The sequence below is a fragment of the Balearica regulorum genome, chromosome Z (assembly GCF_011004875.1).
Source record: "Balearica regulorum gibbericeps isolate bBalReg1 chromosome Z, bBalReg1.pri, whole genome shotgun sequence".
In the NCBI taxonomy this organism is placed as follows: Eukaryota; Metazoa; Chordata; class Aves; order Gruiformes; family Gruidae; genus Balearica; species Balearica regulorum.
The window spans coordinates 74085150-74102429 of NC_046220.1; the positions used below are offsets into that span (position 1 = coordinate 74085150).

The 17280-nt window shown below is 39.2% G+C and overlaps 1 protein-coding gene across 3 annotated transcripts in view; it reads right to left on the reverse strand.

The window, feature by feature from the left end:
• The window catches only part of RAI14 (retinoic acid induced 14), a 92267-nt gene that overhangs the window by 7178 nt on the left and 67809 nt on the right, over positions 1-17280 (reverse strand). The window contains exons 1-11 of one of the 3 annotated variants that reach the window (XM_075740744.1): positions 14607-14872; positions 12306-12394; positions 10480-10544; positions 7847-7904; positions 7290-7360; positions 5761-5867; positions 3286-3464; positions 2574-2602; positions 1514-1600; positions 758-844; positions 12-72 (exon numbers count right to left, since the gene is read on the reverse strand). In XM_075740744.1, coding sequence (XP_075596859.1) covers positions 12-72; positions 758-844; positions 1514-1600; positions 2574-2602; positions 3286-3464; positions 5761-5867; positions 7290-7360; positions 7847-7904; positions 10480-10544; positions 12306-12348 — 787 coding nt within the window. In that variant the 5' untranslated portion in view covers positions 12349-12394; positions 14607-14872. Of the gene's footprint in view, positions 1-11; positions 73-757; positions 845-1513; positions 1601-2573; positions 2603-3285; positions 3465-5760; positions 5868-7289; positions 7361-7846; positions 7905-10479; positions 10545-12305; positions 12395-14606; positions 14873-17280 lie in introns of those variants that run through there. The other 2 variants (XM_075740742.1, XM_075740743.1) reach the window with 2 other exon arrangements.

The following is a 17280-nucleotide window of genomic DNA, read 5'->3' on the forward strand; positions in this document are numbered from 1 at the left end:
TTAATGTATACCTGTTGTGGTGTCACTCAGTCTGTCTTTATTATCTCGATGCAAGGGGCTGAATCCTTCCTGCTGAAGACACCAAAAGAAAACACTTTCACAGAAAGCAGATGTATAGTTGGAGACTTCACCAAAAAGAAGTATAGACAGTATAGATCTTGCTGGATAAAGCCTGGCAAAGTGGGTTTCTTTTATTTCTGAGGTCTTGTTTAATTGTAGCATGTGGCCAATATTTCAAAATCTGGTAAAGCCATTCAAGTTCCACTGCCCAATTCTCATTAAAAATTAATGAAATATGGGCAACTAGCTCATAGATAGCTTGAAAAGCTGCAGCCCTTGTGATAAATCATATCAATATACTGCAATCTATATTAAAAAAAATCTTCAAAAAAAAAAAACCCAAACCTGTTTCCCTGATGTCTTTTGGTGAAAGGGTCTCTATTTTTTGCATTGCACAATGCCATGTGCTTCGCTGGTCTTAGGTAATGAGCTCTCACAGCATTAATGCTTTCATAACCATATTCCTAAATACTAATTTACGACTAATTCTATTTACCTGTTTGACAAACATTAAAGTAATCCATACTTGCTTTATAAATTACATTGAAATAGATTAAGATTCCTTTTTGTTCCTAAAACTCAGCTAATTAATTCAATGGAGACTCTACAGTCAGCAAAATAGATTATTAAGCACAACAGATTTTTAAGATACAATACCTTTCTTCCCTAAGGTTCATAAGAACAAAAAAAATGATACCTTGCACACTTGATCAGCAAAGAAAGCCTGCCCTTTTCCAGTCATGGGAGTTGAAGTTGATGAGTGTGGAGAGGACAAATCACTAAGCTGCAAAGGATTTTATATAAATAGGTATGTATACATAGGTGTACATATAACTATGTCTCTAACACATGCCCATGTATGTGTGTGTGTGTATATATATACACACACTCACATTAAACAGTACTTTTCCCTGCACTAACATAAGTCACAACTCTACATTAGCTTCAAAGAGCAGATCTAATTATTCAGTGCTCTTCTGAGTCAGTATTACATATGCAGTGTAGCTGTCATACAGGTAACATTCCAGTTTAACATTAAGCCTAACTGTTAAACTGCATTTTGATACTATCGAAATCTATTTAAGTATTTTACTTTAATATGTATATATGCATATAACAATATGTACATATATATGTTTAATTAAAATACACATAATTATTTACTAATGCAAGTTGGCAAAACCAGGAGACCTTCAACTTTAGGTGGAAGAAGCAAATGTACAGTAGAATTTGTATGGTTGTATCTTACACTATTCTGTATTTGAAGCCATTTTTCTTAGTTAACCTAACCAACATGTGCTTTCTTGGTGTCATCCTAATGTCAGGAAAAGCACTGATGGTAAGACAGGCCTATAAAATAACAGTGATAGAGAAATTCAGCCCACATCATTCACATAATGTTTAAAATGCTTTTCAACCTCTAAAAGCATCTCAAAATTGGTCTTTTCTTTACCTGGATAGGACTGATAGGAGGAGGTGGGGCTTTGCGTTTTTTTGGAGTTCCACTTCTTTCTGAACTTAATTTAGAGCCTTGATCATGCTGAAAGTTTCACCAGCCAGAAAAGGTAGGTTTGTTAGTTTGGTTAGTAAAGTCCGAGCAAGTTGTTTTATAAAAAAAGAAAAATAATAAAATCCCACATTAATATCAACTTTAGCAGCCCATGCAGTGCCTTATTTATTTTTTTCCTATGTGAAGACTACATCTCAGCTAACACAGATATTAAACATGCCCGACAATAAGAATCTCCCCCCTTGTAATCCATGCTTCAGTGAAAACAAAAAAGATTTAGTGAAAAAGCAGAAGCTGACAATAGTTTAGCACTAGTGATCTTAAATACTTCCATTCATACATAATCCAGTCACGCTATTCTTAACGGCTACCATCTTTCCTCTCCACCAACTTCTGCCTAAGCTCCCTGAAAAACCCACCTCTCCATTCAGACAAGGAATGAGCCAATGCATTGCACCCTCGTCCACTTTCCAGCCACCAGCAGGTCTACAAGGTCTACTTGCACCCAACATAGGATACTAAATAAAAAACGTAAGAAACTAATTTAATTGCCTAAATCTGCTGGGATTCTCACAGGTGGTGGTCTCCAGTAAGATGTAACCAGGGATAATCTTCAATTATATGTTTTGGAAACAGAGAACTTTTCTCGATCATCTTCTCTACCATTTAAAGAGGTAGGGAGTCCAAAAGCCAAGCTCCCGCATTACACATGGGAAAAGTGGCATATCTTCCCAGCACACATGTGCATATACACACATGCCCTTCCTTCCTTTTCTCACTGAGGGTGCTGGCTGCTGTTACAGAGAGAAGCTAAGTCTAAAAGCCATGTTCCTGAAACACATTTATTAAATAAGCAACAAAAACCTTTCACATTACAGAGTAGTCAATGGCAGTGCATCTCACAGTGACATTTACTAGTGTTTCTAGTCATGCCAATTACTGGTTTTTCTCAAATTACAAGTCTAAATAGCCTGAGTATTTTTAAAACCAAAAGGACAAATACCTGCTTTGCTTTTGTTGGTGACTTGGTATCTGTGAAGCAGGAAAGAAGTGGAATTAAGAACAGCTATCAAAGAAAAAATTATTTGCCATTTGTAACCCATCTCTCAGCTCTACTTCCCACACCATAAACTTTGTTTGGTTTTTGAATATCTGTCTGAAATCTGAGAAATATACTTTAATGTCCAAATTCCATTAGAGCCATATCTCTTCTCTGCTGCTTTTTGGGTTTCATTTTGAGATAAAATTCAAAGGATTGTGACAATCGTTATTCTACTATAGTCACGCACCATTCTTGCACATTAGCTTTCTATTTTAGAAATCTTTCTTAGTTTGGCCACAAAACCCTCTGCCTGCATTAGTTCCCCCTCCAACCCCTCTACTGAGGGCCTCTATGTTTCACATACTCTTTCACATAATAAAAAAAAGGATCTATTCCAAATTGTATGCAAGACTTCATGATGCTGCTACATCAGCTTACCTTTTCTTTCTCCAAAACACCTCTTTTTTGCCCTTCTCTTGCTTTATCCCATGCTAAATATTACCATCAACAGCAAAGACCACATTTTCCTGCTTTTGGAAGCCTCAGCCAGATTGTCTTGCAGTTGGCTTTTGAAACTTTTCAGGCTACCTTATGAAGCAAATTTGTTCATTGCTAAACATACACGCAGCCAGTTCAAGAGGTGAAAAACTGCAGGTCAGCATCTCCTACTTACCCACATCCTGAGATAACTTTGATGACAGGAGATTCTGGATCCCTGTATTCTCAGAGAGCTTGGAGTAATGCAGGGCATTCTGTCCAAAGACATCTACTAAACTGACATCGGCACCTTTCCTAAGGAAGGCTTCCACCATGTTAAGGCAACCAGCTTCACAAGCTATAATCAAAGCAGTTCTGGACAAAACAAACAAAACACACAGAAAGTGAGTGTCAACAGTGTCTTTAAGCAGCAGCCTATTTTTTCAGGGAAAAAAGTGTGACAGGTATTGTGCAATAAAGTCCAAGATTTTATGAACATGTGTATTGACACATACATGTAACTGTTGTTTCTCCTTACAAACACCTGCCTGCCCACCCCTCCTCCTCTTCTCCATACTCTCCAGCTGGGTCTTCTGCAAAGACCTGGCATGCTTTGCACAGGTCTCCAAACATTTATAAAGATGGGTTCCTGAGGCTGAGGACAGTCATAGATAGAAAAGGCTGCAGGATAGAGTCAGACTATCAAATCTCACTGCCACACTCCAATTACAGCTCTGCAAGTGGTGGTACAACATGAAGGCATTTATTTCACTGCTGCTCTCCTTCACATCTTGTTTTTAAGACAAAATGGACAAACAAATTTCAACCAAAAAGCAAAATAGCAAAGCTCTTCAGTAAGACTGAGAGGTGGGTTTGACTTCAAATCCTGATCTGCTCGCAGTTAACAAAAAAAACCCAACCAAAACAAAAACAGACTATCAGAACACAATCAATTCCCTGTCCCACACAAGGCAGCTATACAGTGCCAGATCCTAGAATAAGGGTAGCATACAGCAGGAGTGTTTTCCTAGCAGGTAGTATCTGGTTTTCTCAATTACTCGAAGTGGACATAAGAAATGTACAAATAATTACAAGCACACAGAAACCCTCACCTTTCAAACATGCTCTAATATTGCTTTCCTGCTTGGGCATAATAATCCTTTTTCAACATGAAAACATGCCTAATAGGTTGGCCAAGTTCACTGGCAAACACATTCCTCAGTGCAGATATGAAACTGAAGAGTTACTACAGTGATATTTGCTAGATTATTATTAAGACAATTATTTCACTGATGAATTAAACACACTCCCCGTAGTAGGTGAGCCCTGGAGAAGTGATGGCTATTGCAGTGCCGTGCTAAAAAGCACTGCTGAGTGGCAACTTGGTTACCTCCACAGTCACAGGTATGATTTTAGATTACCCAAAATAATTCACTTAATCTGGACAAGACAGGAAATTGGAGATGCCATTTTCAAAGGTTATCCTCTTCCTCTCCCATTAAGGCTTCTCTTTTTCCAGTAAAAACTTAACCACTTTTCTGAACATGAGATGCAAGAGTAGTCACTCTCCTTATCAGTAGGAAAGTGAGAAGTAAAACAGCATATTTCATGTTATACAATTTTCTTGCTTCTACACACAGTACTTTCTTAAAAAAGAAAATAAAAAATGCAAGTCTGTCTTATCTATGACAGGAACACCTTCATCCAATTAAATGAGAAACTCAACACTGCTGATTAAACAGTAAGAATGAGGGGAAGGCAGAGGTTCCAGAGTGGGCAGCACCTCAGGTTCAAAGCACGGATGAGGCCATGCAAACCAATCAAGACAACAAAGGGGTTTTCTTTAGACAACTTAAAACAAGAGAGTGCTAATAAACTTCAGACTGATAAAAAAACAAGTTAGGGCCCAGCCTTATCCTCCCAGGTGCTGCCAAAAAACAATACGAGCATTGTATCACACACAATAATTAAGATTGTTATCAGGTCTAAATGCCAAGTATTGTCAGCATCCTGCTTTACCTTCACAGTTTAGCCAACTGTTTATAAAACAGTTAATAATTTTCAAAGACTTGAAAATTGATCTTGATCAGTATCATCAAAACAAGTGCATTTTTTCCTACAAGGATGTTGGTTTTTAAAAATCTGACACACACACTATCTATTAATGCAAAAAATCTCTAAATGGCACCTTAAGATGACAGCATCTCCACTACATAGCTTTACTGTATTTTTCTCTTGCTGCTGTGGCTGCATTATGGTAGAAAAAACAACCCTCCACAGATGTCGCTCCCAATTAACAATTTTAGGATTTAAGTTCGAGAAACTAACTCATGCCAAGAAGAGAGCAGCATTTAAAACTGGGACACATACAAAATGATGTGTGGGTAAGCGCTATCAATGAGATTCTTGTATGAATCATTGTAAAATGGGACTCGCTGCTCCGGTAGCCCAAGGGAAATCTTACAGGCACATCTAGTTTTATAGTTGCACAGTTTCTGTTTCACCTTTCCCTTCAGGCAGAATTCTGTAAGCCTTCTCAACAATCAGGATATGCTGTCTAGTACAGAAGAGATTATTTCACCTAACAACAATTATTTTGGGAAGGATTTGAGAAGAAAGCTTCATCTGACAGTCAGCCTTGGGGAAGAATTAACATGTTAACCTGCTGTACCTTCCATTTTTATCCCTTGTGTTGATGTCTGCTCCATGATCCAGAAGGTATTTGCAGACTTCCGTATGACCATTTTGTACTGCAAGCAGCAGAGGTATGTTCCCATCCTAGGAAAGCATTTAAAGAAACTATGAACAATAATCCATCCACTTACAAATATTACTCTGAGATTTAAAGATCAGCTATGACCTTTATTTCTATACAGCACAAAAAAGGCGCTATCAGTACATTTTTCTTGTGTACCATAAATGTAGCTGGGTTTACTTTAATTCCTTTCTTGACCACTGGGGACGCAAAGCATTAGGAGCAGGAATGCTTTTTGCAGTTTGTACTCCCTTTGCTGGTTGCTTAATGTTGTAACATGATGATTTTGGAACTACACAATATCCTTAAGTAGCTCCACAACAAAATCATCATTTCACCTAAATACAAAGCAAAAATACAACACTTCATGTAATCACAGAGTAAGTTGTTTGGGAAGACACCTTTAGAGGTCAGGTGGGGTTTCTCCCCCTTTGCTCTCAATCCCAAGCTAGGCAAACTTCAAGTTATAGTATGCTGCTCAGAGATTTGTCCCATCAAAAGTTTTAAGCATATCCAAAGACAGAGACACCAGGACGTCTCTGGGTACCAGTTCTTGTGTTTGACCACCCTCATGGTGAGATTATTTTTTTTCCTGGAATTTCCCAATTAGGTGCACTGCCCAAATTCTGACCATTGCTTGTCATCATTTTGTCATGCACCTCTGAGGTTGGTCTGGCTCCCTCTTCTCTATGATCAACCATGATGTAGCTGGGGACATTTTAAAGATACTCCTACAGCCTTCTCTTCTTAAGACTGAACAAACTTTTTTTGCCTTTAAAATGCATCTGCTGAAATTTTAGGTCTAACCTCTGTGACAGGTTTTTTTTTTTAATTAGGAAGACCAGACAAGAAGGAGATGGATCCAAGTCAAAAACAAACAAACAAACAAGTTTAAATATTTTTATACTTTTTTTTTTTCTTTCTTTTGTGCTTCATTTCTGTGAGGTCCCCTCCCTTTATCATCAGAGGGTTTTCTATCAGGCAATTGCATCATTCCCAAAAATAGACTTGGTTGTTTGCAGACATTTCACAATAGTGGATGTAGTGTCTCTGAGTCTTTAGACTACATCAAGTATATTTTTTCCTCTCAGGCTTACCATAATCTGCTTGGACTTTATGAGCATTTCACAGGACTTGGCCACATAATGGGCCTTTTCCAAAGCCCACCAGTGTCAATGGAAAGACTTTTAATCATGTTTTGAATATATTCTAGCTATTTCTACCAATGCCTCAATTTAAGATGCAGTAAATCCTGCCACTACTGTATTAGATTGTGAAGTACTTCCCCACCTCTGCTATGGCAAACTGGAAAAGGAACTTTCTCCACCAGGGAAATCCAAGAAGAAATGTAAGCATAGTATTGCTTTGAAATGCTGCACCTGCGATTGACTGGAGTAAAGGTGGTAAAAGTATCTGAAGAACACAACGGGAGAAGAGGTACATACCAAATCTTTGACGTTAATTGGACATTTGTGTTCACACAGAAGTTGAACTGCCTGAAGACAACCACATGCAGCTAAAAAAAGAGACAAGCATGAAAGTCCATTAAATTCCATTTTCAAAATTTCTATTCTGCACTTCCACTTGCAATACTGCAGCATTAGAGTGAGGTCCAAGAAAACAAACTGTATTTCTCTGTTTTAAGAAGGAAGGAGAGAAGACTAAAAGGATGAACAGCAAGTGATATGCAAAAATACAAATAATATTCATTGTCCAAGTTACCATGAGAAAGATATAATCTTTAAAAACTGAAATCAAAATTAACCTAACATTAAGTATTCAAATGATTTTGCACTTGCAAGTGGGCAAGTTAAGCTCATTAACTGTAATTAACTGAAATTCAGTATTCAAAGTATTTAAAAAAAATACCTGAAATCTGTAAACCATAAGTTGGAGTCACTAGATTTATGTAATCATAACCTTAAATAATCCACCAGGCTGAAGAGCTAGGAATATCAAGCATGACAAAATAGATAGTACAAGCTTTCAACGAAGAAGTTACCTGCATAATGTAAAGCTGTTTTCCCAGAATTGTCAGTGCTGTCTGCAGGACATTTACTCTGCACAGTTCAATAAGGAGAAGGGAAAAAAAGCAATTAGAGAAACGCCAAGAAAAAAACCCAAAAAGTATGTTCGATGCTAAGGACAGAGTGCTGAACATCTCTGAGAGAAGTTTTATGAGCTACTCCAAAGAAGAATACTGAAGAAAGGCACAGCTTTCCTCTCTACCAATCTGGTCTCTCCTTTCTTGGTAGCAGCTTATACCGAAGCCATAGAAAATACTCATGGTGAGAGAGATATCCCTAAAAAATGTTACAGTTTGGGGACAATTTAAATCAGGAAATAAAAAAGGAAAGAAGCTCTCCCCCTTGCCTCAGAAAAGCTTCATTTTTTTCACATTACATTAAGAGCTAAAATAACCACGCCCTAAGGCAATTAGTCTTGCACTATTTCTGTTGAAGGCAATAAGGTTTCATTTGCATTTGTAAATCTAAACTAAACCATCAACAATCCAGTTATATTTTGTGGCATTATAAGCCACCAGCTACTACTGATCAATCCCAACTTCAAAGTAATAAATAAATTAAAAAGTAATAAAATTTCAAATCTTTAAGACTTAGTTGTGGTACAGATGATTTTCATCCTATTTTACAGCAAAGAAAGAGGCTCCTAGAATCATTTAGGTTGGAAGAGACCTTTTAAGATCATCAAGTCCAACTGTTAACCTAGCACTGCCAAATCCACCACTAAGCCATGTCCTGAAGCACCACATCTATATGTCTCTTAAATGCCTCCAGGGATGGTCACTCCACCACTTCCCTGGGCAGCCTGTTCCAGTGCTTGACAACCCTTTTGGTGAAGAAATGTTTCCTAACATCCAATCTAAACCTCCCCTGGCACAACTTGAGGCCTTTTCCTCTCATCCTATTACTTATTACTTGGGAGAAGAGACCAACAGCCACCTCACTACAGTCTCCTTTCAGGTAGTTGCCTCCTTTTCTGCAGGCTAAACAACCCCAGTTCCCTCACCCGCTTCTCAGACCTGTGCTCTAGACCCTTCACCAGCTTTGTTGCTCTTCTTTGGACACAAGAAGATATGATCCTGAAATAACAGGCTTCTAAAAAACAAGCATTAGAGCTTTTGACTTTCAAATGTAGCACTGCCTCTAACACTTCTGTGATTTTCTAGGAATAGAGGTTCACATCGATTACCACAACAATGTCGAGATTCTGTCAGTGTAAAATATTTATTTAGCCTGTTTTCATTCAGCTCCAGCATGTCAAAATTAGACATGCGTCACATATACCGTTTATATCACCAAGCTGGTCCACAGAAGCAAGAAAGCAATCCAAACAGCATGAATTATTGGAGAATATTACCAATAGGTTTGCACTTACGACTATATCTAGAAATCTGCATATTGTAACAAAGTTAGCAAAATTTTAACAAAAGCACTCCGTTTGTAGGTGGTGAATGGGCAGCAGATATTTGGTATTAAACACACTAGTTGCTGAGTTGATCCTGCTGCTGCATGCAATACCATCAGTGACAGCTTGATGTCACTGTTTATACTGCAAATGGTTTTGCGTTAGACCTAGCAGATATTCGCAATGAAATCCCGAAAAGGGGAGCCTCAGAGGTTAATAACCCTTTCCAGGTGTGAAGGAACAGGACAGCCAGCTTCCAACGAGTATGGAGGTGGTATCGGTGCAACTGGACCCAATATTGTCAGACATATTGACAGGGATCAGTGGCAGGACAACTGGAGAGCCCCGAGATAACCAGGGAAAAGCAGTTTAGAGGCTGGGATACAGGATCCATTCTCTTCCTGTATCACTGCGCTCAAGCAGGGTGGTTATTCATTATTTCACCTGTAGTTTGAGCCACAGTCTAACTGATAACTCCAAACTCCTAAAAATCTGCCCCATTCCTCTGATCGCCTCCACCAAAACTCACCTGGCTTTCTGAAATGGAGCCAGGATGGACTATGTCTCTCCTTGCCTACTAACTCACATCTTCAGCCTCAACACCACAGAAATGTTCATCTTCACTTTTGTTTTTATTGTTTTCTTTCCCCATTCGTTCTCCTCCCTTTCTAACCCCTCACTGTCCTTTGCCTCATTTCACTGAGGATTGAATATTTCCGTATTTTAGCATCTAAACTACTTTAGTTTCTTCTCCCTTTGATTTTAAACTTGACAGACATTTCTATGGTCAACAACAGACAGAAAGCATTCCAGTGGAACAATATCAAAATCCCCCCAGAAGTGAAAAATTCTTTTCTCTTATACCTTTTAACCCATCTGCTTCCAAGCCACCCAACCACACAGACAAAACACAGAAAGTTAGAAACTGCAAGGTGCTTGAAACCCAACCCTGCTATGTCAGATCAGCTGCACATTGAAATCTGTATTTGTGGACCACTGAGGGAAGATACCACACTGTTTTTTATGATCCATTCACAGTGCCTAACAGGTCTTTAAACTCAAGCACCTCTCTTGATTGCAAGGAGACAGGACAACAGTATAGTAGTGTGATGCAGATTACTGGCAGGAAATGTGTAAATATCTAGTGGAATCAATCTAGAGGAACAAAAGGACGTCTTCAAAAATCAAAATTAATTTTTACTTTACCTGCAGTAACCTCTTAATGCAATCGGGGTGGCTGTTCTTTGCTGCAAGATGTAAAGCGCTGTGCCCTAAATGAATAAAAGCAAAGCAAATTAAGTATTCAATCACATCAAAGCACAGGAATAAACTCCTCCATGACAAAGGGAAAACTTTGACTTATTCATCTGGTTCCTATCACGACACATGACAAGTAAGGATAGAGAAAATAAAATAAAAACCTACATCAAGCAGAATGTATTTACGACAGATTGTTGTTCAGGCAGATAGCAGAATAATCTTAATGTCTAGGTTCACACAAAGGAATGACACAAACATGTCAGACTATACCTTGGCAGAAGTAAGCCTAAGACTGCATAGTTATGTTTTGTTTCTTAAAAAACAATTTTCCTATATTACTTAGCCTCCCTTGCAGAGAGATGTCTGTCAAGTGTCTTCATAACTTCCTCCATTTGGCAATGAAAAAGGAACCCAGCACCAAGAGGAAAACCAGACAAAGTCACCAGCTATCACTACAACGAATTTGCATCATCTATGGAGCGTACACAAAAGTGGACCCTGAACACAGGCATACTTTGGTTTGCATCTCATAGATTCCCTTTTTTGTTAATTTATTTAGTATCTGTGAGCTAATATTTAGCTATGCAATACAGCGATTTACTGACTACAGATTTATGATGAAAGACTGCAGTGCCTCCTCTAGTTTCACCTTACAGAGCATCTGAAAAATTAAACAGGCTAAGACAGCAAAAGAATAAATTATCCATGTAACTAAGAAAAGAAGGAGCCAAGATTTAGTACTCAATACAGACAGAGCCAGTAGAATCTCACTGTAAATAACGTGACTATTACAGACAAGGCTTTCCCTAATGAATACTGGGTTGACACTCTCAGGTGAGACCAGGCAACCTCTTATTATCCAAACAACTAATAAATCCTGAGGCAAGATGAAGTATGAATTCTGAATAATAGTCTGTATCAGGTACATCTCTTATCATTATGTATAATCTGACTGCTTCTTCCAGTATCACAGACACTTCCTTATAGAGGTAAATCATTTCCATGTGTGACAGAAGTTCCCTCAGGTTGCAATCAATGGCCAAAACAGAACCCCTGAGCCCAACATTTACAGATCATTACTGGAGAGACAGAATGTTGACAGCTCATTCAGGTGACTTGCTTGCCAGAATGGCAATGCTGGGCACAGATTCCACGGGTATGTCAACTAAAGCTATTAAGAAGAGTTTGCCAGTTTCAAATTCAGCTCCCATTATTCTCCTAGTGGAGTAGTAATTAAGGCATAGGACTTTTGAGGGCTGAAACAGCATACTTAATCACTCTCAGATCTGTTTTGGCCTGTATCAGCTCTTTTCACTGTGTCATAATCCTGAGGAAATGTCTTACTGCAACTCCTGTACTGTTAATGGGGTTAACAGCTTGGATACACAGAAAAGCAACACTGAAGATCTTGATTTAATCTATAAAAAACCTCAAATGAAGTTACAAAAGAGTTGGGGACAGGGATTCTTTTTTAATTTAAAAATAAATAAAATAAAAACCATAAAAATCGAGCCACTATTTTGCATCTGGAGTCCACTGTAAATTCTGACATTTACAGCGTTAGGGCAAAAGTTTTTAAGGGCTTTAGAATCTGAATTCTATATGCAGAAAAGCAAGCATGCCTAAACCCGCAAGTGTTACAACTGCTTTTCCTGCATGGTGTGTAGGGAGGAAAGTAGTGTTGTCAAATCTGTAGTTGCACTCTGCACATCAAGAACTATATAGGCAAATTAGGTGTATTATGCTACGTACATAGGTTCACAGAAGCATACCTGCACCATCTTGGGCTGTCACATCTGCACCGTGTGTCATCATGATCCTGAGGCACTCTGCATGGCCCTTTGTGGCTGCCAGGTGAAAACTGGAAGAGAGCATTTACACGTCACTTTTGTTAAAACCTCCTTTCTCTTTCATTCACAAACCAAGTACTGGCAAGTTCTACCCTCCCTGTCCTTAAATCTTTTGGCATCCCTCCACTGCCTCACAAGAAGATAATAGCTCTGAAAGTGAGAAGGCACATGCAAAAGTTTTTGTAGTCATACTTTTACACAGGTTGCTGTCTCATTAACCCATGCCATTTACCTTATGTGCATTTAGTCCCACACAATTTCTAAACTAACGTCCCTAGTGATGTAATATATCCCCACAGAATGCCTTAGCTTGGTGAAGTAGTGAAGTAAACATTCCCAATGACTGACTTTGCTCTAGTCATTCTAGTCAATCCTGATTTCCCCCTTTCAGTGAACGAAATTTATTTCCTCTAAAAGGTGATTCAGCTCCTAAATTGAACTAAATCAAGTTGTGCTTCTGCACTGTCCTTTACATAGCTCATCTTTCTTCTGTGTAGAGGGGAAAAAAAACAACCCAACATAGTGTTTGTGAATATCACCTGGAGAAATCAAAGCTACTGGATATTTGTGAGACTGTGCTAGCGATGTATTTTTTCAACTTTCGGTTTTGCTTTTCACCTCGAGCACATGCTTGTTTGAACAGTGGGAAATTGCAGAGGTTACCAACCACACCAAGGCAGGACACACCTAACAGCATCAATTACCAAAGATGTAATTACAGAACAAATAAAAGAAGTTATACTGAATTCAAGCCTTTTTACAGCTGAAGGTTCATGTTTGACATTCTTGGCACCTCAAGATTCACAGAAGCAGTCCTATACATATGCTGCTGACAATTTTGCTGGGAAGCAAAAATGAAGGAAAAGCTTCTAAAAACAGAGAAGTTTATATCCTCCTGATGCATATTGTGCCAGCAACAGTGAGTCTCAAGATATGGGCACAGAACAGGCAGACACACTGCTTCCCTGTGGGTCCTACTAATATCAGCTTGACATGCAGAGCTGTTTTCCAGTGGGAGTAATGTAAAAAACAAATTCAAGACAAAGCACTTCCAATTACTATTAAATTGCATATGAAAAGTTGGGACCTTCATCAACATGCTCCGAATGGAAAAAGTCAGTAATCCTGGGATGTTTTATAACGTCGTCTAAAGGAGATACTCACTTTTAGCATCATGCACCCCTGTGTTAAGGGGATTTTCTCCTGGAATCTAAAGGGAATGTCACAAATCATGCAGCCACACCAACTACCGTTTTTAAGACTCTGCATTTTGAACAACTGCAACCTTTAAATGTTAAAGCTAACATTGAAAATTCACCCTGCTAACCAGGGAAACTGGGAATAACAGGCAGGAATGAAACAGATATTTCTGGCACACAGTATGTGAACTGCAACACTGTGGTTCTCTAAGCCGTAGACTTCTGTGCAGCCTTCCTGAAAACTCAGCAGAGAAAAAGATCTACAGACAAGATCTAGCAAAGGGCAAAGGATTAATCAAAACAGTAAAGGCTCCTGGAACAGAGTGCTCCATCAAATACGGCCACTACCTCGCTTCCTACAAGAAGTCCTTCCACACAGGCTACTGCTGATTGCAAATGGTAGACAGGCAGCACTTGAGCTTTGAACCATTCTCTGCAAATACAAAAATATCCTGTGTGCTTATCCTCATGCTTACTACTGCCATAAACAAACTGAAGAGTTAACACTTCCAAGAGCATAAAAATCACTGCTGCTGACTGTTCTCTAGTCATTCAAAATCAAAACTTCATGTACTTGGTGACCAATGCAAAGTTGTGTAAACATTCTTCCTTAGAAGAAGAGGTTTCTCAGGCTCTGGGAAAATGGTTGGGGGAGGGACACAAAAGGAGTCTGACAAATTCCAACACTTCTAATTTAGCCGGCACAACATACCCAGCAAATACCAAAACATGTTCAGAGACATTTCTGTAGACACACAATACAAAGTTACTTAAATGTCAGAAAGGCTGTGAAGCACGCATTTCGCTCACTTACATTTGACAATATTCATAACAATAATAAATACCTGAATAATAATAATTTGGTTTAATCTGGGACATTGAGGTTTTATGGACAGAGTGTGTAGGATGCTGCCAAATGCAACACGAATACGCAAGTGCAAGAGAAGTTTTATTTAGGTAAAATCAGACTGCAAAGAAAGAATCAAAGAGAGAATAAAAACTTAACCCCTTTCAGGCTACGCACCTACGAACGGGTAAGTCGCACCAATGCAAACAATTCCCATGGCAGTTCTCAACAAGTCATCACTCAGGCAGACGCTTCATTTTGTGCAGTCAAAAATATTTTCAAATAATTAAAAATATTGTTTCTCTCCAACTAACAGGATGAAAGAAACATCATCTGAAAGCAGTACGGGTAGTGTGAAAGACAAGAGAACATGTATGAAGGATGTAAAGATCTAATGAAAGCAAAAGTATAAAAGCTATCTGGAACATCCTATGAAAAGAGAGGATGATAAGGTTTAACTCTCAGTTATTTATATAGCGACCTAAGCCAAACAGCATGGGGCTGCTACAGCTCTCTCCCAATTGCTTCCTGTCTGTCCCCTCCCTACGTCCTTGTACAGCTACCACCTCTCACACAATCCTGTAGTGAGATGTTTTTTCTTAAAAACCTAAAAGCAATTGGGATAGGAATGGGGAATATGGCTAGTTAGCTGCTGGTTTAGTAAACTGAACTGGCTCACCAGGAAATCAGCCCTGCTCGAAAGAGAAGAATGACTCCAGACTAGGATAAACCTATTACAGTCATATTTAAATCAGAGTTTAATCAGTGCTTAACAAAGCACTGGGCAAAAACTTCCCCTTGGGGAGTTATTCTAAATGATTTTAAAGTTAATAGCCTCCACTTTAAAAAAAAAAAAAAAAAAAAGCTTTAGTAGTAGAAACAGAGGGCTCCTGTGTAACAAGGGAGGTTCTTGAAACAAAGAAGCCTGTAGACATTCTTTTCAGTGCAGAATAATTCTTTACAAGCTCCATAAACTTTTCTAAAATATTTGAGGCAAAAGCTGCAGGTTTCCAAACACTGGAGTTCTCACCATCTGGAAGCCTCAAGCAATGGTGCATTTTACTTGCATCTTTCACGAATAAACTTCCCTTGATATGAAAGCAAACAACTTTTCCTCCCACTTCCTGGTTGTGCAATGACTTAGGCAAACAAAAATAAACATGTAAGGCTTGATTTGGAGCAAGGGCCACACTGAGAGTTAGATTCTCATTCAGCTTAAAATCCCATTACAACATAGTTCATTTTCCCTGCACAATAGATAAGCCTGTTACTACCACTTAGAGACACATCTTGATACCACAGCCTGAACTGATCTGAGATAGATTTCTTTTTACTGCTGTAAAACATTTCTACTCTTCCTGAGGGATGGGATGGTCTTTTAATATTGTCTCCAGACCTTTCAGTGCAGCAGAGGAACATCTACCCTTCCCAGTGGTCTTCTCATTGGATCCAGAAATTAAGCAAGTCAGCATTTGAGACCTACCTCTGCAGCAGCTGATAAATATCAGTTGGTTGACAGTAGGCTTTTTCTACTGGGAACGTACAGGTCTCATGACTACTCAGTCCTTAACAAGATAAAGTAAAAAATTATGTTCTTTGGGAGCAAAACAAAGCCCAGTTGGAGTAAACAGGTCTTGAAAGTGAGAGCAAATGCACAGCAAAATTTCATCAGATTCAGGGTCAGGTGGAGAACAAGACTATTACCTCAAAGTCCTGTCAGGACCTCAAATTTCGTGACCAGAAATGTTACTCACAGATTGGTAGGGGTTGGAAGGGACCTCTAGAGATCATCTAGTCCAAACCCCCTGCTAAAGCAGGATCACCTAGAGCAGGTTGCACAGGATTGTGTCCAGGTGGGTTTTGAATATCTCCAGAGAAGGAAACTCCACGACCTCTCTGGGCAGCCTGTCCCAGTGCTCTGACACCCTCAGAGCAAAGAAGTTTTCCCTCAAGTTCATTTGGAACTTCCTGTGTTCCAGTCTGTGCCCACTGCACCTTGCCCTGTCACTGGGCACCACTGAAAAGAGTCTGGCCCCATCCTTGAGACATCCACCCTTTAGATATCTATAGGTGCTGATCAGATCCCCTCTCAGACTTCTCTTCTCCAGACTAAACAGCTTGTTGTCCACCAGGACTCCCAGGTCCTTCTCTGCAGAGCTGCTTCCCAGCAGGTCACCCCCCTAACCTGTACTGGTGCCTGGGGTTGTTCTTCCCCAGGTGCAGAACCCTTATTTAATTTGCCCTTATTGAATTTCATATGGTTCCTCTTTGCCCAATTCTCCAACCTGTCCAGGTCTCGCTGAATGGCAGTGCAGCCTTCTGGTGTGTCGGCCACTCCTCCCAGTTTTGTGCTGATGGTACACTCCGTCAAGAATATAAAGTCAAGCTAGCAAGGGAACACAAACTTCTTCAATCAGTGTCTGACAGAGCACAAGTTCAGATAAAGCTGGTCTTTGCTCAAAGGCTGAGAAAGAGTGTTTCTCGAAATTATTTCAGTGCCAGGCAGTTTAACTCAAACAGAAAAGGGCTGTAATTTTTACTCTTTAGCTCACATGAAACATTTCTTTACAGATAATTTCACTACAGGTAGAAGAACAGAATTAATCCACATTTAGAGGTTAGACTTGTAAAAATGGAGCTAATTGAGCTTGCTAAATTGGGGTTAGCAATAAGACATGGGTCTGCCATATCCAGGTTGTCTGCTTAACCACCGGCACAGTTACATCCTGCAAAACTGAGCACAATCCTCTTACTGAATATTATTTTGACAGCTGGCTTAAAACAACTGGGTGGTCCATCTATCTAGGGAAAATGCCACAAAAGTAGAGTGGAACATGATAGAAAAAATAAA